Genomic DNA, 21,568 nt, shown 5'->3' with positions numbered 1-21,568 from the left:
CCACAGAAGGTGGCATGGTGTCCATCCCGGTTGACGTGCTATTTTGACAATGTCGGATGCGGGGAGAAACCGAGGTTGTGTACAAGTGCGCTAAATTGAAACAGGCAAGGCGTCCATCGTCGGTTGTCTCCAAATCTTTTGCAAAATCCAGCTAGATTTATACACGAAACCCGGAGAAACGTCAAAGAGCTAGTGATAGTTGAATGGTATGTAGAAATGAAGGGAATGCACTTATCAATTAGAATCTAGACTTGGACTCCGTTGCGCCTTGCAGACCCCGGCCAACGGGTAACATTGGACGTCGAAGCGAAAATCAAGACACTGCCCTCATACAACCAAACGTCCCGGCTCTACTTCCAGGATAGTCTTCAAGCGCTGAAGGAAGACATGGCCTTGACGTTCATCGCCCTTTGGAACGGTAACGGTGAAAACGTTCACAGGTTCCACAGATACTCGCTCTGTGATGGCAGGTGCCTTCCTGGAGGTTGCTGTGGGTTTCTTTCCACTGAGTATATCGAGGATATCCGATTTGCGAGCAGGAGATGGTCTGGTTGGCGCCGATGGAGTCGGAATCAAGCCAGTGAGTTGGGGAGCGAAATGACCTCGAGTATACTTCCTCCCTGCCACCTTGTCCAGGCCCAGGACCGCATTAAACAGTTCATCCGCTGTTGGTTTAGCTGTCTTCGACTTGGGCAAATCCTCATTGGCAAGCTCCGTAGCCCGAGCAATAAAAGTGGAGATGGGCAAGAAGACACCAAGGGATTCCTGGACGCGTTTCTGACATTCTATTACAGCCTTGAAAGACACCGGAAGAGTTATCGCGACTGGCGGTTCCTCAACTATGGCAGGTGTCTCTTCAACCACCTTTGCTTCTTTGGCTGGGGCTGGTTTGGGTGCAGCCATCTTGATGTTCGACAGGTCAAGATGAGCGAGCTTCTTTATCCGTTCAGACTGTTCGGCAGCATAGGACTGCTCTATGCGGCCAAGAAAAGCGAGGACATCTCCTTTCAGCAGCCTACCATTCGGTCCCGTGGCGGGGATCTTGTCTGCATCGTCCTTGCTCAAGCCGTTCTCTTTCAGAAGGTGCTCAACAGAAGGATACAGGGGGTAAGTCTGCTTCTGAGCTTTTCCACCTCCGCCATTCTTCGTCGGTTGCGCGGGCGGTCTGGGGGCTTCTGCGGCGGTCCGTTCCTCTTTAGGTATGGGAGAAGATTGCTTGGGGGCCTCCTTCGCCGCGGGGCTCTCCTTTGGCGCAGCGCTGTCTTCAGGAGGGAGTTCGAGCGAGCTGAGGTCGTCGCCGGGCTCTGCGGTGATGGCTATCCTTGTGCCAACCTGGACGGATTTGGAGCCATCTCCTTGCTACGGAAGGAATTAGCGGATGGAGCCTCGCCTTTGAGCAAGATGCATACTATTATTTTGGCCAGAACACCGTCATCCTGTGCCTCAACGTCCATCTGCGCCTTGTCTGTTTCAATCTCAAGCAGAACGTCTCCCGCGGAGAATGAATCTCCTAGCAATGATCAGCCTGTCATTCTTCGCTGCGCTAGACTTTGTGCCGTACCCTCCTTCACTCGCCACGTCGCGATATTGCCTTCCGTCATCGTCGGAGAGAGCGCCGGCATGTTAAAATTGTGCGCTGCCCACGAAGTGGGCGCAGTGCGGAATGCTGCATGCAGTTAGTTGTATGGAAACGACACGCCCGAGACTTGAGCTGTTCACCTCTTCTTGCGCCATGATGACGGATCTGCTGCGCTGCGGCTCGAGCGGACAATCTGCACGCCGTGGCAAGTGCGGCCATGGGAGGCAATGGTCGGGTTCGAGAGGGCTGCACAGCTTCGGTGGTGGATGAGCGAAGTCCGACGGTTCAAACATTTGAAGATGTCGGAGCAAGCTTTCGCATGGTCCGTGCACGGCGGAGAAGATCATCACCGTACAAGACAATTCGTGAACCTCACCTCTGTTAGGCTCAGCGCTGAGAGAGATCCGTAAACACGCGGGGGTTTGGGACGGAAACTTTGCAAGTATGCGCTCATCAATTTGTGCGAACTCCAACTGACCAGGAACAAGCATGTCCTCTATTTCCCGGGGGCTCTACAGCTTCCTCTGCCAACAATCACTCCGTCTCCCCTCCTCTATACGGGTCTCTCTCTTTTCGAGTCGAACACGATGCGTGAACGGGTGCGCCGCTTCCAAACTTACGTCTTCTCCCCTTCTGCGCCACTATGTCAAACCATCAAGAATACTGCAATCAATGGCTAGACCCACATATCTTTCACGTCTGGAGGCAGACCCAGCCATACGGACTGTCTTGTTGACCAAGAAACCTGTTCTTCTTTACGAGGGCGCGCCCAGCTTCAAATACACCATCAAAGTCTATCTTTTAGCGGGCGCAACAATGGCAGCTGGCCTCTATTCACTCAAATTCTCCAAGTTTGTTAGTGAAAGAAAAGGCCTCGTCGGCTTTGAACATTACACATATGTCTTCGTAGGAATCTGTCTTCTCGCCATTGGGACGTATATATGTTCCTTTCCCGTCTCGCGATGTACATCCATCGAGCTGATCCCGAGCACGATTCCCCATGCCGCCGTGCAGTTCCGCATACGGGCTCGGACTGCACCCTTCCTTGCAGACAAGGTGATTGTGGCCAATGTGGGGGAAGTCACAATAAGCCAGAAGACGAGCCCGGTCGCAGCGGAATTGATTGCGGCCGACCGGTACAGAGCGCAGAGAATCACTGAGGGCCTTGAGAGCGAGTTCTTTCTCAACCGCTGGTTTGAGATCGCGACTCGCTTTGTAGAGAAGAGATGGACGTCATTCTTTCTCAATTTCAAGTTTGCCGTCACCAAGTTCCGTTACGTTCCCATTGAGGTTCACGGTGACAAGTGGAAGGTTGACTGCTCGGCGTACCTGCGCGAGGATGGTCAAGGTATGTGCCACACTGACCAAGTTCCCAAACATTGTCTGATCTACCCACAGCGCTGGATCGTCTGATTAGAGTGGAGTAAAAGCCACTTAGAACTGGTTGAGTCGCTCCCTTTCAGTTCTGCCGTCGTCGGAGAGGGGCCACTGCCATGCAAGGAGAATGATCTTGTATAATGTATCGGTCTGGACACACTTATGGAATGCCAAAGGAAGGTCGTTGAGTCGCAAAGAGTTGCAGACTTCTCATTCTGCAGGGTACGGGCCTGGGCGATTGGGTGTACTGCCTGGGCACATATCGCTAGGGCCCAATTGTACAACATGTTTACATAGGGTGAATGTATCATTACATATCCGGATGAGTTCAAGGTGTCTAGATCGAAGGATCAACCATACCGAATGTTTTAACATTATTCGTGGGTATTCGTCGTGTGACTGGCGGGTATCACACAATTCATCCCTTTAGACTTCAACACCACTCTTGCTTAGTCAGCCTCCTATCCAACATCGCCAAGCCGGAGTCAAGATGTACGCAACCAGCCCCAGCAAAACCGGTAGCTAAGCGGGGATTGAAAATGGGCCCTCAGATACGTCCGTCTCCCTTAACTAAGGTACTGAATGTTGTTCTGTGGGGGAAGTGCACTTTGGCCGGGCCGCGCTACAGAACTGGAACAAGCATACGATAAGAAACATGATCCAAAAGTCTGAACCCGATTTCCCAGAGACGAGTGCGTCCGCCTGTTGTGTCGATATGTACTCCGTAGGTCAATGGCAAAGTAATGCGGGGGCGAGTGGCGAAGGGGCCGAAGCACGTGTAAGGCAGAGCACGTGCCGGCGGGTCTCCCCACACTTTGCAGCAGCGACGACTCTAAATCCATTAAGCTTTTGAGCCGCATCTCGTTCCTGCAGACGATCTACGACAGGACGATGAGCAACGAGATGACTTTGGAGCCCTTTGAAGCGTTTAGAGGAAGGCCTTTGCATGTCCGAAATTCCGGCAACAATTGCCGCCGTAGCTCAGGGCCATTTCTATGTACTTTTTAACACGTTTCGAGGACACCTGGACTGAGAAAATGATTAAACTCTGTTTGCGCTGTTAACATTGATGTTTGAAGCGTCCCTGGTTTTGGTGCCTCCGCGTCGATGTCATGTGTGGACAGGCAACCTTAGCGTGGGCGCCAAGCCCGACCGCAACATCAACATCTTTCCATCCACCGGCGCCATCGCCCACCACAGCGACAACATCACTCCGGTTGGTCTGCTATTCTTTCGCCAGAATTGCAGTGCTATTCCAGCATCGCCATCGCGCTGTGGCGGAACGACCCAACTGGCTGTCATAACATCCCGTTACAACAAAAACAACCCGCTACTCTAGCACCTTGCTATCGGGCCGCATCACCATCGCACTATTCACTGTCGGCCTCCTGAATGCATCGCGCGCAGGCCTTGTGCCCATGAGGTCCTTATTCTGAGATTTCATCCAGCGATGTAAGTCAAAGTCTCCATCACCACTTGCCCCATTAGAACATGCGCTCACTGGCTACTCCCACTCTAGATCTCCTTCACTGTAATCGCATCAATGTCTAGCCGCTCGAAAAGAAAGCTTGACGCATTCGATCCCAACGCGTCGGACCCCGACGATCTAGATTTCGACATCCGTGAGGCTCGCGGCACGCCTCAGCGACGGAATCGCCAACGCAACCGATCCAAAACAAGCAGCAAGCCGAAAAGCAACAAGAGACAACGTCGCGACGACTACGGCGGATCCGACGTGGACGACGACGAAGAGATCGTATCTGACGACTCATTCACGGATCGCTCAGCATCTGAAGAATTTGAAATCAACCCCAACACTGGGCGCAGCGTTCGACGCGCAGCAAAGAAGCCGGTCAAGTACGAAGAGAGCGAGGAGGAGGCCATCCAAGATACACCGTCCGAGGACGAGGAAGAACCGCCCCTGCAGAATCGTGGGCGCCGCGGCCGCCAAGAGCGTGCAGAGTCTTCTAAGCCGTCGCTGATAGTGAAGCTCAAGATGCCCGCCGATTCTCTACCGAGAAACAATACACGTACACGCCAAGCAAGTAAAGGCATCATGCGAGGAAAGACACCAGAAGTTGTAGGGACACGGCGTAGTAGCCGCCTCTCTCACGATGTGGAGTCACCCATTCTCGCTATTTCAAACTCTGGCAAGCACGTCGACATCCTGCGTCCTGGCACACGAAGTCCCGAGCCTTTCATAGCTCGCGCAACACGTGGCGGCAAAGGCTTGATGACCCAGCAGCACAGCGCTATCATGGAAGCGTCCCAAGAGGCCTCGATGGTGCGGAATGAAGACAGTCCCGGTCCGCTAGATGACTTGCTTGGAGGCAACGATACCCAGGTTTATGCAACCGATGAAGCGTCCGCGGAGCCTGAGGTACAAGTGTCAAAAGAGGAAGAGGCTGACGACGATGCGATGGATGGTGTTATTCAGGAGTCTCAACAGGAAGGAGGTGCTGAAGAAACCGATGACGAGGGTCCTGTGACCAGAGGGGGTAGGAATCTCAGGGTAAGCCATTTCAATCTCCCTCTTGTGATGAGACATCTAATCTGTTACCGACAGTCACGAGGCAAATCAGCGAAACGCAAACGGGGTGCAGATGAAAGCAGTGATTTTGAGCCTGTCGCTGACGAGGATAAGGAGGATGAGGAGATGTCAGAGGCCGAAAACGACAATAACCACAGATCCACATCAGAAGAGAGCGGCTCGGGCTCCGGTCGTCGCTCTGCACGTCTCCGTGCCCGAAGGTCACAGCGCGGCAGGCGTCAAAGTGACTCCAGTGAACATGAGTCTTTCTTGGATGCTGATGAGCTGGCGGAAGAGGCTCAAGAACTGAACACAAATAAGCGACGTCGTTTGAGCCGGCGTAATCCTGATAACGATCTCACATATGACACGGCACCGAAGTTGCGGAATCGAGCCCGGAATACGGTTGACTATCGTCTTATACGTCCTGAGCAGAATCAACTGTTCGATGATGATGATACCGCGCCTGTTGTCGACAAGTCTCGTTCAAGAGGCGGACGTTCAACGTACCGAAGTCTCTTCAGTCACCAGGGTCCATTTGGCGGCGGTGTCGAAGGTGGCGCGGAAGCGGTTGGCGGTATTGACTCGGACAGTAGCGATGACGAAGTTCAAAAGGCCCCTAAAGCTATTGGGGGCGCTTTTGGAATGACTCCAACCACCGGAACGGCTCCCGGATTTGGCTTCCCTCAAACACATCATACGGATGCACTACAAGCCACTGGGGGTGGCCCAGCGAACCTGGGGAAAATCAAGGACAGAAAACTCCTCGCCGACGCTGACCCTCTTGGGGTCGATGTGAACGTCAACTACGACAGCGTTGGTGGTCTGGACGATCACATCGGCAAACTAAAGGAGATGGTCATGCTTCCACTTCTCTATCCCGAAGCATTCAAACCATTCAAGATTACCCCACCACGAGGAGTGTTGTTCCATGGTCCTCCTGGTACCGGCAAAACGCTTCTTGCGCGCGCTCTCGCTTCTACCGTGAGCAATAATGGCCAGAAGGTCACATTCTACATGCGTAAAGGCGCGGATGCCCTGAGCAAGTGGGTTGGTGAAGCAGAGAAGCAGCTGCGGCTTCTTTTCGAGGAGGCGCGGAAGAATCAACCCAGCATCATCTTCTTCGACGAGATCGATGGCTTAGCACCGGTACGTTCCAGCAAGCAAGAGCAAATCCATGCTTCAATTGTCGCGACATTGTTGGCTCTCATGGATGGCATGGATGGCCGTGGACAAGTCATTGTTATTGGCGCTACCAATCGTCCCGATTCGGTCGACCCTGCTTTGCGACGACCCGGACGTTTTGATAGGGAGTTCTACTTCCCGCTGCCTAACCTTGCGGGTAGGCGCGCAATCATCGATATACACACCAGGAACTGGGAACCACCGCTGAAGCCAGAATTCAAGGACCAACTAGCTGAGATGACAAAGGGCTATGGCGGTGCCGACCTCCGAGCGCTTTGCACAGAAGCCGCATTGAATGCCATACAAGGAACATATCCACAAATCTACCGAACGGAACGTAAACTTCTCATTGACCCTGCCAACATCAAGGTACTGGCGAAGGACTTTATGATATCCATTGACCGAATGGTTCCTTCATCACAACGAACAATATCTTCCACTGCATCACCTCTTGCTAAGCACATTGAGCCCCTTTTGCGCAAGCCTCTGCAGGATGTCATGAAGCTCATTGATGAGTTCATCCCTCGTAGGAAGAAACTCACAGCCTTGGAAGAAGCAGAATATGATGATCGCGATGATGATAAGGGTTTTGAGCGGGAGGCTACTTTGCGGATGTTCGAGAGGAGCAGGGTCTTCCGCCCTCGGTTGCTGATTAGCGGCCTGGAGGGCATGGGTCAACAGTATCTGGGCGCCGCTCTGCTCAGCAAGATTGAAGGATTGCACGTGCAATCTTTCGATCTTCCCACTATCCTTGAAGACCCAGCACGAACGCCGGAAGCTGCCATTACTCAGCTCTTTACAGAGGTTAGGCGTCACAAGCCCAGCGTTATATACATTCCGTATGTCGACGTATGGTACCAGACTCTGCCACCAGCTGCGATCAAGACCTTCAGGTTGCTCCTCCGCACCATTGGCGCCAATGAGCCCATTATGCTTTTGGGTATCACGGAACTGTTAAATGAGAAGGATAAGCCAGATCCCCAAATGATGGCGGACTTGTTCTCTTTCACTAAGAATAATGTTTATCATCTCCAGAGGCCTGACCAACCAGCTCGAAACGAGTTCTTCAATAACATCAGCCATTACATTCGAATGTCTCCTGCGGACTTCCCGGATCCGGATAACCGCAAGAAGAGGGAGTTGCCAGAACTGGAGCCGGCACCTGTTGTGGCTCCTGTCGTAGACCCCGCCGAGGTTGCGGCAAGGGAAAGGCAGCAGAGAAAGCAAGATCGATTGACCTTGAACAAGCTCAAGGTCATGATACAACCCATCATGGACCAGCTCAAGAAGAGCTACAGGAGATTCGCAAAGCCCATCATTGATGAAGCCGACTTTGCATACCTTCTCACGGATGAAGATCCGAATACCTTTACCAGTGACCTCCCACCGGAACAGCAACAAGAGCAGGGTGTGTTTCGTCCTTTCGAGCGCGCAAAGGACAATAAAGGTGTCGACGTGCTTCTTCACGTCCCTAGTGGTAACCGATACTACAATCTGGACATCACGGTTATTGAGAAGCGACTCTCTAACGGCTATTACAAGCGTCCCAAGGATTTTCTGTTCGATGTCAAAACCCTTGCCAAGGATGCTAGGACTTTGGGTGACCCGGAACGTACCTTGAAGGGCAACGAAATGGTAGCAAACGTCGAGGTCGACATTGAAATGATCTGCCAGACCAATCCGGCTCTCGTGGCCGAGTGCGATGCTGTATATGTGCGTGAGCAGGAGAGGGAGCGCAAAGCAAAGGAGAAGATGGAGAAAGCCAAAGCTGAAGGACAAGCAGCCGCGGATGCTGCCAAACAGAAACCCCAGCAGTCCAACACCACCGGAGATGCCTCAGGGCCAATCATTCTTGGCGAGCCTATTCCCCCGGGTCAGATCGGCATACCTCCTGTCACTCCCTCGCGGCCTGTACCATCCCTCTCTAACGGCACAGACCCTGGTGGTTTTGGTGCTCTCCATCACAATGGTTCCGCTTTACCGTCGGCTCATGACGAGGATTCTCATATGGCCGATAGTCAAGACCTGAATGCCAACAGCCATCACGAATTCCAGACACCCTCGCGTGTGGGCACTCAGACTCAGCCTTTTAGTCAAACCCAGAAATCCCAAGTGTCGGGGCGTACGTTCATGGCTCCGAACTCCCATCCCGGAGATTACCACAACAGCGCTTCAACTACTACCTCTGGCCAAAAGACTTCTGACCGGTCTTCTGGAGCTCGATTCAACACCCAGAGCACCAACGGCGTAGCACCCCCAGGTGTTCCCGACTTGGCCGAAATGATGTCGCGCCCTGGTGGCTCTCAGCTGCCCGACACACAAGGTTCGCGAAAATTTCATTATTCCCGTCATCGTCTCCGACTTCCAAAGTTCACGACTAACTTGTCTCCTGTACCAGAGCAACATTATGTTAGCAGTCAGCTGTCCAATTCGCAGCCGTCGCAGCCATCACAGCAACCAAACTCAATGCCGGCACCTGCTCCGCCGCGGCATGCTGCCAACATTGCATCCTTGCTCAACAACGCGGAAGAGAAGCCCAAGGTCATACTGAACGAAACCAGGCTCCAAGAGTTCCAAGACATGCTTGTCAGAAGCACATCTGGTTGCTCGGTCGAGCAGCTGGAGCAGATCAACGCCGCCCTCATGGATACTATCTGGGCGCAGCGCAAGTTGTATAACCGCGACGTTGTGATGCACGCAGTCTCGACGACCTTCAACGCCGTGATTGAAGACATCAGCAGCATCCAGCACATTATGAAGCCCAGCCAGGAGACACAGGTTCTCCCACATCCATACGGATTGGATAGTCAGCAGCCGACGACGGATACGCAGATGCCGGATACTCAGTATTGGTCCCAACGGCAGGGGGAACATGCGTAAAGTGGGGCGTTGAGTGAAAGTGGTCTCGCACGTTTTGGCGCCCGAGCCGCATGCTTTTGGCTTCTTCTTTCCCCTTCTTTGCATGAAGCAAACCTAACTGAACACATCCACCGGTTCTTATAGAGCATGATTCATGCACGTTTTGTACCTCTTGCTTTATGCGATTTTTGCATTGAGATTGCATGACTGATTCTTTGTTTACACTGTCCTTTGAGAACGTTTTCTAGCGGCGTTTCAGGAGGCATATGACTTCGACTCGGAAGAGGAGGGAATCTCTGCGGAACCGCGGGGCGTGGTGACTCTACTCTGGACTTTTTCTCTCTGTACACAGTGTCTCGGTTTTGAAGGGATAAGATGTCCCATCTGCCAGGACGGGATGTGTGAAGCTATCAAGATGGAGTTTATTTTGAGGGGAAGGCGTGTCACGGGTAGCGGATAGGGAATGTAGGGATTGCGTAGAATTCAAGAGCATTTATGAAGTTTTCTTTGAATTGCTTGAATACATGAGCATGTAATTTGGTCGGCAGAGGGAATGAGGTGTCGTCTTAGCTTGGAGGGACTGGGTGGGTGAAATAAACGGCTTCCAACCTTATCGTCACGATGGAGGTGATGTTGGCAGCGACCTAGGCTTCTTTCTTGTTTGCACAATACCTGTTGTGTGGGGATTGATAATGCAGTCATAGATTTTACACGGCTAGTTGTATGCCTGCTATGTACAGTAGATGGCGGGAGTGATACGCATGGACACATCAGATACATAGACGCAAGCGTCGCGCGGGGCGAATGATGACATGCTTCCAGCCCTCAGTATATTTTACCGTCTATGTACATCCAGATCCTCCGTTCCTCGGCAGTATTCCTCAGAAGTCCCATGTCCAGGCACATTTAGCTACAGCAGATCCTTCCGGACAGTTACGAAGTCCCTTTGTTCAGTTCAACTCCAGCTTCAGCCTCAGTCTCACGCCCCATCATCCGGCTCGCATTGTGCGTCACCGTTAGGAAAGTGGCACATCCGTAGGTACAAGGTCGCCGCGGTGCTGGAAATAGCACTCTTATCCGGAGATTTGGATCCTATGATATCAGTGCTTTTACGGAGACCTACTTACCCTAGGTAGGGTACGTTCAGTTGGGAGAGGGGTCCGAGAGCGAGTTCCGTTGGCGCGGAGGAGTGCTGGGCACGGGGCAGATTATGCTGCTGTACCTAGGTATATAATAAGGTGGTGCTATTGATGAGATGTCCGGGCGAGCGTGCGGCTGGTATGAGACTGGGCTGGGGTGAAGTGGAGTGGAGTGTGCGGGAGTTGGGAAAGTGGGGTTAAGCTGGCTGTTTTTGGGAGTAATGGGAGCGAGATATCTTTGGGCAGTGGGAGTCTGGACCTGGCCTTGTTGGAGGGAGATGGAAGGTTGGGTGGAGGCACAGTCCATGTGTACGGAGTACATGGGTACATGATATGCTGAGCCCGGTTGTTTGGGATCTGGTACGAAGGGAAGGGGACGTGCGGATGCGGATGAGAGGCGAAGGAAGGGGATCCAAGGTTCTAGACTCTAGACTTCGAGGACCAGGAAAAGACCTCAGTGAAGAGGGTTCCTCCTCGTGTAGGTGTTTCGAATATACATCCCACAGTACGGAGTAGACACAGCGCCAATAAGTCGACAGCTGATGCTGCACGAGGAGCTTACCACACCCATCCCCAGAATACCCATGCCCGGACTATGTTCCAGAATCTGGGCTTCGGCTGGCGGCCGCCTCAACGGGGAGACATGCTCGTACTCGGTCTACGGCATCGCTTCGCATGGGCTTGCACGACAGCAACGGGAGGAGTCAAGGGATTCGTACGGAGTACGATCAAACACATCCAGCCGAGCGTAACCCTCACGCGGCACAGCACTTTTTGTTATAAGACTCCCAATGCCAAGATCCCGCTTACCGATGCCATCACGCATTGTACTGTGTAGGTATAAGTATGTACCTCCACCGCTGGCGTAAGTCCCTTAGCACCTCGTGTCAGCATCTTACGCGCAGCTCAGCACAAAATGCTATCCCAAAATTGGAAGGCGTTGAAGCGGCGGAGAGAAAGAGCGGCTCGTATTTATGTGTGTCTTGATCGGTATTTCGGGGTTGAAGGAGTGGCGGAGTTGAGGCTGCTCTGGTTCTAGAAATTTGTCGTTCTTGCGTGAGTGCCAGGAGATGGGAGATGCAGAAGGACTGGGGATTTCGAACAGAAATTTCGACGGTGTAAAGTGTGAAGCGAGAATGGTGCCGCATTGATGAGTTTATCCTACAACGCGACCTAGTGTGTTTCTTCGTTGCTTCGCAACTGCTTCGCCGAGGGGTGATCTGAATCATACACCAAGGTACGCCAAGCTCGAGACAGGGGAATGCAGATGAAAGGGCATCGCTTACCATCATCTTGATACGGCTTGTCAGAATGTCACAGCGATCCCATTGCAGATGATTCTAGGCGAACGTTTTGGGAGCCTTTCCCGCGCTTCTGCCGTGCTTCGAAAAAGCAACCATGAGCTGATGAAGATGGTGCCGTACGATGACACAGTGACGGGATCGCGGGTAGCCTGTTTGGGGACTCCTCGCAGCGCGAGTGGCTGGATAAAGGCAACGGCTTTTTGCTGGGGATAACGGTTCGTTATGCCGTGCTTGGTGTGTCACGTCGAGGGCGGGGAAGGGGAACTACGGGAGGACGTAGCCCATCTGTTACCACGAGGGCGGGATCGCTATAGGCGCTTGATAGATTCTTGCTATAGTCTATAGACTAAAGGACGCTTCTCTGCCGGCAGAGAGTAGGCTCAATCAATTCCTGGGACTGCTGTGCTGGGTCCCGGGATTTTGAGATGAGGGATAGATTAAAAAGAGCGTCACTCGCGTGTTCCACTGGATGGAAATAGATGACCCAACATGGGGTTTTCGTCAAGTACACAGTACGGCGAGGATTGAGTCGGTTCGCCTAGACTCACATATTGACCGTGGATTGGGGTCAAGAGTCTTTGCGCTGCTGTTGGGGGGATTTCCAAGTCGCCAACAAAATGCCGAGGCTTGAGCAAAGGTCATGCTAGCTCGGATCTACGACCCCGGATTTGCGTCCCTTTGAATGAACATCGAATCGTCCACGTTCAGGGCAAGACAAACAAGAACACGCAGACCGTTCCTTTGAAGAGATGTTTGTGGTAATTGTGATCTCTTTGCCGTGGCCACCACCATTCAGCTTCTCGTTATCCGAAGCGAACGCTGCTCCAACGCTTTGTCTGTCCGATGGACGCCACCCGACCCCTTTCACCGTCGCCATGACTTCGATCCCAGAAATAACCAAGCCACCGGGCATGTGCGGCGAGGGTGGTTCAAGGGTCCGGGGCATACTCGAAGTTCCTCCATCAGATGACGAGCAGCCCAGCCAATCTTTGGTGGCTACCGGCCGGCTTCGTACCGGACTCGTTGCACTGCCAGCTTGGCTGCTTGTTCTACCCTCTTTGTAGCACTTCTTCTAGCAAATCCTCCCTCCTTCGCTGCACTCATCCTGCAGCGCATTCTACGGCCCGTCATCGGCCACCAATCCGCAAGCGGCGATTCCATGTGCATCCTCGCATCCTCTCTCGTTTGTCATGCACGCAGCACGCTCCTCTTGCCGCTCTCGCTCCGACCTGGTAATAAGCACCGGCCCATACCTACTTTTCGGTAGTTATAGGACCGGGATACTGAGATACTCGGCCTGCTTCTGTTGATTACGGTAGACTACCCAAGACGCCGGGGCATGTTTGATGCTAATGTCAAAAGATTGAGCACTGTCCTTTTCCCCACATATGTAGATCGTCTCGAGTACAGCTACTATATCAGCCCATGTCCATTGTCCGCTCGTTGGTGAGGAGAGAAACGTCAAACTCGGCCTTCACCTCGAGAGTATCACCCTTACCCTCCATCAGCGTCCAATCTCCAATCGCCTCGAAGTGGGGACAAACGAACGCCTCTGCGCCCTCACCAGCCCTACTTCCCTTCCAGCGTGCTATCTTCCTCTCTCCAAGGTCGACATGATATCGCAGCACTCCCTACCTACTCGGCCTGGCACGTAACCTCATTCGACCAAGTCAACTCCGGCACGTGGAAGACTTCAACAGGAGCACGTCACCATGGTGACCGCGCCGCCCATGGACGAGGTGTCCTCCACCCTCCCGCAAATTCCTCCACACATCCACCCATGGCTCCGCGCCGTCGTGGCCCTCGGCTTCCTCTCCTTCATCGCCTCCGTCACTCTCCTCGTCCTGCTCGCCTACCGCCTCATCCAATGGCGCATCAAATCGAAGCGCAGCAACCAATTCGTAATCCTCATCTTCAACCTCCTCTGGGCGGACATCCAGCAATCGCTCGCCTTCCTCCTCAATGTCGAATGGCTTCGGCTCGACTCCGTCGTCGTCGAAAACCCCATCTGCTTCGCGCAAGGCTGGCTGGTGAGCACGGGAGATCTGGCATCGGGGGTCTGGTGCTTTCTCATCGGCTTGCATACGTTTGCGAGCGTCATTCTGGATTACAGGCTCAAACCTCGGACCTTCTTTGTTGCGATTGTGGCCATGTGGGTGTTCATTTATGGCGTCAGTGTGATTCCGGTGGCCATGTTTGAAGAGGAGAGTTATGTGCGCAGTGGAGTTTGGTGTTGGATCCATCACGATTTGAAAGACTTGCGCTTGTGGACTCACTATGTCTGGATCTTCATCTTGTAAGTATTCCCCTCTCCCCCCTCTGCCGCCTGTTCAATCCGCCCCTCTAACACCCCTTCCCACAGCGAATTCGGCAACGTAATCGTCTACGCCATCATCTACACCATCCTCCTCCAACGCGTCCGCAGCGGGGCCTACACGCCCTCGGAAGCCAAACACGCAAAGGCAATCTCGAACCTCATGGTCGTCTACCCCATCGTCTACGTCGTCTGCACGCTCCCCCTGGCCTCGGCCCGCATGGCCGCCATGTCCAACAAACCCCCTTCGCTCGCCCGCCTGTGCCTCTCGGGCGCCATGATCACCTCCAACGGCTGGCTCGACGTCCTCCTCTACACCCTCACGCGCCGCATCATGATCTTCAGCGACGAACCCCCCGCCGACGACAACGGCATCGACACCTTCTCCGCCTTCTGGTCCGCCAGCGGCAAACGCTTCGGCGCCGCGTGCACCATCGAAGCTGGCGGAGCTCCCGTCGTGCTAAAGGGGGACTCGGCGCCTTCTTCGCGGTCGCATGCGCACGGCGGCCGTCGGTCGCGGTCGCGCTCGCACCACTGGCGGCAAGCTGCGGGCCGCGGCCTGATTTCCCTATCGTCCAGCAAAAACGAGAGCGCAGACGATTTGTGCAAGAATCCCTCTTCCTCTTCTGCTTCGGCGGGACACTTTGAGATGGGCGATCGCGACATCAAGCTCGTGACGACGACGTATGTGCACAGCGAGCCGGCGGCGCCCGAGGACGTCGAGGAGATGGAGAAGGAGGCGAGGAGGAATCGGCCCCGGACCCCCGTGGGCAGGTGGAGTGAGGAGAGTGCGGGCGGGAAGGAGTTGGAGATGCAGTTGGCGAGGATGGGGTGATGGTTCACCCGATGCACACCGAAAGCCTTCTAATTTCCTTTCCACCGATTTTACGACCGCTTCCTCACGAGACGACAACACTCGATCATCATAGCATTTGCATACGGCGCGGGCTTGAGTTTACGATACTCAATGGGGCTAGGCGTTTAAGCATGATACTACTTACGGCTACGGAATTGGCGGGTATACCTATGTACTGTTGCATGGCCTTGGGAATAATGGGTGTATAGCATTTGTGCAATTCTCGAAATTCAAGATCTTTTCATATCATCTTCCAAATGAGCTGTACGTATGTGGGCCCTGCTGCGCGGTATTGGTGATATATACGGTGGTCGGTATTTATAAAATATGATCCCAGTCGTATATGTAGGCGGCGGAGGATAGTCAGATGCGCAGTGACCCATCGTGTAAGGGCGAACGAAAGAAAACAATAGAGGACTTCAATAAAAAGTCTGTACACATATTAATTATAATGCCACCGTAGACATCTACATGAAGAAGCGATACGCATTCTGAAAACTGGCACATCGACTTTTACCTTCCACGTGCCAGAAAACCACAATTGCTCCGGTGCTAAAAGGCCTAATGCTTGGATTGATGCATAGTAGCGAGTAGAAGGGAAAAGGGGTATCTCTGAACGATAGTATGAGAGGAGTGGAGAATTTCAAGGAAGGAAACAGAAAATAGAGAAAGGGCGATATCTACTGATCCCCCTTACGGATGAGACCTTCAGACGGCTTCACTCGCTGAGCCCACTCGGTCCAGCTACCGTCATACAATCTCCTGTTGTCCGTGGGGAACCCAGACTCGGTAAGTGCGGCATCAATAACGGCCGCGGTGACGCCGGTTCCGCAGCTGCTGATAATGGGCTTGGAGGGATCGACGCCCTTGGATTTGAAGAGCTCCTTGAGTTTCTCAGCCGGCAAAAGTGTTTTGTCGTTCGGATCGAGTAGCTCAATGACAGGGACTGAGATGGAGTGAGGGATATGGCCAGACTCAAGACCTGTATCGGTTAAACAATGGTGACACAAAGATGCAAAAGCTGAGCCGCACGTACCTTCCCTAGGCTCAGGATCGATCCCCTTCCATCTCCCAGCACTTCTGGCATCCAATATCTGCACCTCGTCCGCTCCCTCCTTCCCCAGCTCTCTTGCAATGTCCCTAACCTCCTCAAACTCCACCACCTTGCTCTTGTCCAACTGCGGAACGGGATAGTAGACCGGCTCCACAGGCTTCGGCTCTCCGCTTTCGAGCGGGTATCCCTCCTCACACCACTTCCGGAAGTTGTTCAGCACATGGACGTTCGGATGGCCGAAGACTTGCAGCGTCCAAGCTACGCGTGGCGCACTGAAGATACCAAGCTCCTTGCTATCGTATACCACTACGCTGTCATCCCGCTGGATCCCCAGTCGTCCCATTGCCAACGCGAAGTCTTCCCTCGACGGAAGCATGTGTGGGTATGGAGAATGGGGATCCTTGACTTCATCGAGAGGAAAGAATCGGGCATGCGGGATGCGACCTGCAACGAAGGTTTCGTAGCCGTCTCGACCGTCGTTGGGTAGGAACCAGGATGCGCAGAGGGGAACGACTTTCGGAGACGTGGACAGCTTCGAATAGACGTTCTTCTGGAGAGCTTTGTCCAGTTCCGCTGGCGTCACTAGGAAGGTGTCCAGTGTATAGTAGGACGACATATTTCGTCTACCTACAAAGGACAGCAGTGTAGGCGAGCGGAAGGATCGGGGAGAGCAGCGGCGGAGTGGGAGAAGCATTGTGGAAGCTAGAGGAGAGGAGCCTCGGATGCGGTGGGTCGACCTAAACTCTCCTCCTTGAAGCTAGAGGGAGGAATCCTTGCGGAGCGTTTGGATCGTCGTCGTGTTAAAGGCGAGATAAGTGACAGTGGCCTAAGCCGTGTTTAGCCCTGTGCGTCATTGCCGCGGGAGGGGCGGTCGGACACTCCCGTCACGTGTTGTTTGTTTTTCCATAGATGCATATTCCCTGCGAAACCTTCTTCGACGCGACACCACGACCCTCCACTTCCGCCGTCGGCAAGATGCGGGTCACAATCAAGGAGTGGAATGCCGTGGCGGCATGGCGGTGGGACATGCCCGACGACGACGTCTGCGGTATTTGCCGCAATCCCTACGACAGCACTTGCTCCAAATGCAAGTTCCCCGGCGACGAGTGTCCACTTTGTAAGTCTGGCAAGCTCGGGAGGTTGCAAAGGCGATACTTATCAATCACAGTGCTCGGCGAATGCAATCACTCATTCCACATGGTACGTGGCGGGTTTCTATCCCAGAATTCGTAGTAGCGCTCACACGTCTTCAGCACTGCATCTTCTCCTGGCTTCGGCAAGAAAGCTCGCAAGAGAAGTGTCCTATGTGTCGGCAACGTACGTATATTTCCGACTCGGTGTCCATGTAGCGCTCACATGCCTCCGTAGCTTTTAAGAGCAAAAGCCAGGATGCCATCGCAGCCGGTGCGCAAGCTCAGGGAGGAAATGACGCTCCGTCGACGCCTTGAGCCATATCTCTCGCTTTATCCTATTCGGCGACTCGCAGATCACGCACCTGATATGAGATTCGTTTTGGAGCATCGGTTTTGATACAACGGCGTTATGCATTGGCGAAACAGGTGTTTGGCAGATACCCTTTGCAGTACACAGACCATGGTTGATACAACATTAGCGTTGCCCGAGGCTAATGATATGGCAAGGTGTTCGTTGGTCAAAACTCTGTTTGGTGACCATCTTCCGCCAGACTTCCATTGTTGAGAGTACTATATTGTCTCACACTTCACCCTCAAATGCGCACAGACCAGGCTTATCGATAAGGAACTGCGGCAGCTTGAGCTCCCCTTTGGACACAGCACCAGGCACACCATCCAACGAACAACACATATCACCATGCCTTCCAGCAGACCGTCCAGTATATCCCAACCCAAGTCTCCGGACGGCCCACAGTCCGCCAGATCCCCACGGTCGCCGGCCCTCCCCCACTTTGACGATCCGCCGCCCCAAGCCGATCCTCCGCCGGAACCCCCGAACATACAGGATGCCGAACTCGACAACGAAGAAGACGATCACTCCTACCCGGAATCCACCTCCGAACATGCGCTCCTTCCTCCGCCAAACTTCAACCCCTTCTTCAATATCATAGAAGATGCCACGTCGGGCGAACACTACCATCCATACGTCCACTATGTCTTCGCCGACGACGACCCGGTCGTTGTCACCGTCGCGGCGATGCGTAGTCTGGGGTTAGACGATACACAGTTCCTTCCTCAGAACATACCGGAGCGGGACGGCGAGCGGTCGCATCACGAGGAACCGGATCAGGAGCATGACTCAGAACACCAGGTGGAATCGCCGCTCCCTCCGCCAATACCAGGGGTAAAGGAACGCTATTTGATTGTCGACATAGCAGCGGATGGACATTCCGTAGTAGATGCGCAGTCGTTCTCTTCAGAGTGGCAGATCACAAATGCGGATGTGCGACCCGCGCCGTCGTTTGACCAGGAGTCGGCCGATCACGCGTACATGCTGAGGATAGACGGGGTGGAGATCCCAGCCAAGATCAAGGGGAGGGCGAAGCCGGAGCCGGGTGAGGCGAAGCTGAAGGAGGCCATGGAGAAGGCCCAGGGAGATGTGTTTGCGGCCGTGGATGGGCTTTTGCGCGATGTGGAGGTTGGGTTGGAGGTTGCGGGTAAGATTATGGGGAGGGAGATTGGAGATGATGAACAGGGCCGTGTGGAGTTGGATGGACAGAGTGGAGAGCAGGGGAAGAGGAAGGAGGGTGCGAGCGACGTGAGTCCGGGTTGAGAGGAGAGGTTATAGCAAGACTTTGGTTGGAGGCAGTTGATTGGTATAATCCGTGGTACGGATAGACTACTTTGGATACACCAATAAGGTCATTAATCGTCAAGACGCCATCCTGTTCACCTTCCCTATCCTCTTCCCTCGCACCTCTGTGTACCCTTTTACGTTACAAGCCTCTGTTTCGCATCTTCACCTTCTCTAGTACTCCTTCAAGATCACATAATCATCTTCGGCAATCAAGTGTGTTGAAAAAAGGCGAAGCATTGTTACAGCGATGCCGCGCAGAAGCTGTCTAAGCCAAACGACCCACAGGCTCCAACCAGCGCCTCGGGGATAAACTAGATACAATTCCAATGCAGTCAATCGCAAAGACAATCTATAATCCGCCAGTTGCCAAGCTCAGACAAATATTCTGGGTTCCAATCTATTAAACAGGACCGCGACTGGCAGAATTCTTCCCTTGTGCATGCATGACCCGATACCCGCTTACATTCTCCTGCTACTACTACCACTAACACTACTAATACTTCAACACAACATCTCCAGTTTCTCTAAATTTCAAGCATCGGTAAAGAAGAGGTTGGAAGCTTCAATGCAGTTAGGCAAAGAAACAGAACGCCCCTTTGGAATTACATGATAGGGAGAAGCTACTACATTCTGCTAAGCATATGTGTAAATCCCCGTCTTACCAGGAAGGCGGTTGTATTGCCATTTTCTGCGTACAGGATTGACTTAACAGATCTACAACGGTGGACCTTTTCAGTTATCATATTCATTGCTTCCCGCCTTCCCTCGCCTGATGGAGCTCAACCTAGCAGTCAGCTACCCCACATGGCAGCGGGAGCGTCCATATATAGAAGCGAAAGCGACGGGAACTAACACTTATGCTAAACTAAAACTGGCCGGTCCCGTCCCGTGAGATGTGATATCATAGCTCCCGAGGTCAACTACATACATATCCTCTACAACATCTCAACATCCCATATAATGCGCTCGGTGCTTCTCTCCCCCCAATGCCCCGCACAATCCTTATAACAGGCGCCTCCTCCGGCCTGGGCCTCGCCCTACTGACCCACTACGCCACTCATTCTCCCCAAACCCACATCATCGCCATTGACATCTCCCCTCTCCCTCATGCCCATCTCTCCTCACTCCGTCATCCGGCCTTCTCAAACATCTCCTTCTACCTCGCCGACATCTCCTCCCCCACCGACCTGTACCGCGTCTCCTCCAATCTCGAGACGCAAGGCACAACAATCGATCTCTTGCTCCATTGCGCCGGTGTGCGCGGGCTCGTCAAGCGGATCGCCGAGCAGACGCGGGATGTAGCCGCAAGTGAGACCTGGGAGGTCATGGAGCGGGAGACATTTATGAAGACTATGGAGGTGAATACATGGGGCGCGTTCAACGTTGTCAAGTCTTTCTTGCCGTATTTGCGAGGGCCAGGGTCGATAAGGACGACGACCAGTGAGACGCCGAGTGAGACGTCGACTCCGAAAGACACAGAAGGTGGTCGGCCCGGTTCCTCGTGGTCGGGTGGTGCTTTTGCGGCTGGAGCATCCCGGTCGAGAAGAACTTCCGTCCCAGGATCAATCGCAGAACCGCCCGCAGCGCCACACTCGAACCCTACAATCACGCCGTCCAAACCCAAAGTCATCCTCATGTCTTCGCGCATGGGTTCCATCTCCGACAACCGTACCGGCGGCGGTTATGCCTACCGCGCCAGCAAAGCTGCCCTGAACGCCCTGATCAAGAGCTTCGCCATCGACGTTCCTGACGCCACCTTTCTGCTGCTGCATCCGGGGCGAGTGGAGACCGGATTGGTGGGATGGAGAGAGGAGGGGGCGATGACCGTGAGCGAGGCACTTCCGGATGTGGTGCGGACGATAGAAGCGGCGGACGAGGGTTGGAGCGGGAGGTTGGTGGACAAAACGGGGAAGGATATCCCGTGGTAGATGTGGATTAAGCGTAGGAGCGGCGGAGGCTACTGAAGGCTCTTCTTGCTGAATTCCTGAAATGGCAGAGGGATGCTCATTGGCTTGCTCTCATGACGCTCGCCGGAGACAGATCATCTAGACAATTTCCAATTGAAGTCCAGACGCTCCGGTACTTCCGTATTCGTGTGTTGAGATTAGGATTGCGAGCCCTGATCGGAGCTTCACATCCTGAAAACCACTCTTTTCGTACTGGGCTGCGTGTTCCTTTTCTGCCCTCTGCGATGGAGACGTGACGCTGGTGCCAGGTCCGGCAGTCACGTCCCGACTTTAATTGTCCCAGCGTCTATCCTCATACCAAGCCTGTACTACTAGACCTTTTTAATGCAAAATGGACTTGATCGGGATCAGATTCATGATGCAACATGCAGAGTTCGCCCACTAACCTGCAGACATTTGAGCAATGCTTATTTGTGCACCAGAGCAGCGTGCCGGGGCCATTTATGGGGGAGCAGGAGCGAGAAAGCAAAAAGAGGGGGAAACAATGACGCCTCCTCGACTCGAACCGGCCCCCTCCCACCACCAGCATTAAAAAAAATTTGTTTACGGCTCCCGTAGGCACTTTTGGGGGTAAACCCCCGAGGTAATGTGTGTATGGCATGTGTTTGGGGGAAAGGAAAGAAAAGGGGGCTTAC

The 21,568-nt window shown here is 53.5% G+C and overlaps 8 protein-coding genes across 8 annotated transcripts; 6 read left to right on the top strand and 2 right to left on the bottom strand.

Moving 5' to 3' along the window:
* Positions 1-176: 176 nt before the first annotated feature.
* On the bottom strand, positions 177-1,734 carry EI97DRAFT_494486 (uncharacterized protein; the record flags this gene model as incomplete). Its single annotated transcript, XM_033802392.1, has 4 exons — positions 177-1,359; positions 1,410-1,510; positions 1,562-1,666; positions 1,707-1,734. The coding sequence occupies 4 exons, from the start codon at positions 1,732-1,734 to the stop codon at positions 328-330; spliced, it is 1,266 nt and encodes a 421-aa protein (XP_033653528.1). The 3' UTR covers positions 177-327.
* An 86-nt stretch (positions 1,735-1,820) lies between these two features.
* EI97DRAFT_433921 (uncharacterized protein) lies at positions 1,821-3,316 on the top strand. Its single transcript, XM_033798488.1, has 3 exons — positions 1,821-2,021; positions 2,068-2,927; positions 2,978-3,316. The coding sequence occupies exons 2-3, from the start codon at positions 2,069-2,071 to the stop codon at positions 3,004-3,006; spliced, it is 888 nt and encodes a 295-aa protein (XP_033653527.1). The 5' UTR covers positions 1,821-2,021; position 2,068; the 3' UTR covers positions 3,007-3,316.
* Positions 3,317-4,499: 1,183 nt separating this feature from the next.
* On the top strand, positions 4,500-9,551 carry EI97DRAFT_458980 (AAA-domain-containing protein; the record flags this gene model as incomplete). Its single annotated transcript, XM_033800957.1, has 3 exons — positions 4,500-5,468; positions 5,523-8,994; positions 9,070-9,551. 3 exons carry the CDS (start codon positions 4,500-4,502, stop codon positions 9,549-9,551), a joined length of 4,923 nt encoding a protein of 1,640 aa, XP_033653526.1.
* Positions 9,552-13,703: 4,152 nt separating this feature from the next.
* On the top strand, positions 13,704-15,122 carry EI97DRAFT_450758 (integral membrane protein-like protein; the record flags this gene model as incomplete). The annotated part of the gene is made up of 2 exons (XM_033800305.1): positions 13,704-14,269; positions 14,336-15,122. 2 exons carry the CDS (start codon positions 13,704-13,706, stop codon positions 15,120-15,122), a joined length of 1,353 nt encoding a protein of 450 aa, XP_033653525.1.
* Positions 15,123-15,823: 701 nt separating this feature from the next.
* Positions 15,824-16,813, bottom strand: EI97DRAFT_378217 (Rhodanese-like protein; the record flags this gene model as incomplete). Its single annotated transcript, XM_033795653.1, has 2 exons — positions 15,824-16,125; positions 16,180-16,813. 2 exons carry the CDS (start codon positions 16,811-16,813, stop codon positions 15,824-15,826), a joined length of 936 nt encoding a protein of 311 aa, XP_033653524.1.
* Positions 16,814-17,172: 359 nt separating this feature from the next.
* Positions 17,173-17,609, top strand: EI97DRAFT_361007 (RING/U-box; the record flags this gene model as incomplete). Its single annotated transcript, XM_033794956.1, has 4 exons — positions 17,173-17,314; positions 17,366-17,397; positions 17,451-17,514; positions 17,566-17,609. Coding segments are annotated over 4 exons (282 nt in total), but the record flags the coding sequence as incomplete, so codon positions are not given.
* Positions 17,610-17,799: 190 nt separating this feature from the next.
* EI97DRAFT_62894 (uncharacterized protein) lies at positions 17,800-19,039 on the top strand. The gene has a single exon (XM_033802969.1). It carries the CDS (start codon positions 18,028-18,030, stop codon positions 18,940-18,942), a length of 915 nt encoding a protein of 304 aa, XP_033653522.1. The 5' UTR covers positions 17,800-18,027; the 3' UTR covers positions 18,943-19,039.
* An 817-nt stretch (positions 19,040-19,856) lies between these two features.
* Positions 19,857-21,216, top strand: EI97DRAFT_433915 (NAD(P)-binding protein). The gene has a single exon (XM_033798487.1). The coding sequence runs from the start codon at positions 19,953-19,955 to the stop codon at positions 20,892-20,894; it is 942 nt and encodes a 313-aa protein (XP_033653521.1). The 5' UTR covers positions 19,857-19,952; the 3' UTR covers positions 20,895-21,216.
* The last annotated feature ends 352 nt before the right edge of the window (positions 21,217-21,568 follow it).

The sequence above is a fragment of the Westerdykella ornata genome, assembly GCF_010094085.1.
Source record: "Westerdykella ornata strain CBS 379.55 unplaced genomic scaffold EI97scaffold_12, whole genome shotgun sequence".
Taxonomy (NCBI): domain Eukaryota; kingdom Fungi; phylum Ascomycota; class Dothideomycetes; order Pleosporales; family Sporormiaceae; genus Westerdykella; species Westerdykella ornata.
Note: the sequence above shows the minus strand (reverse complement) of the source record. Positions and strands in the feature narration are given on the sequence as shown.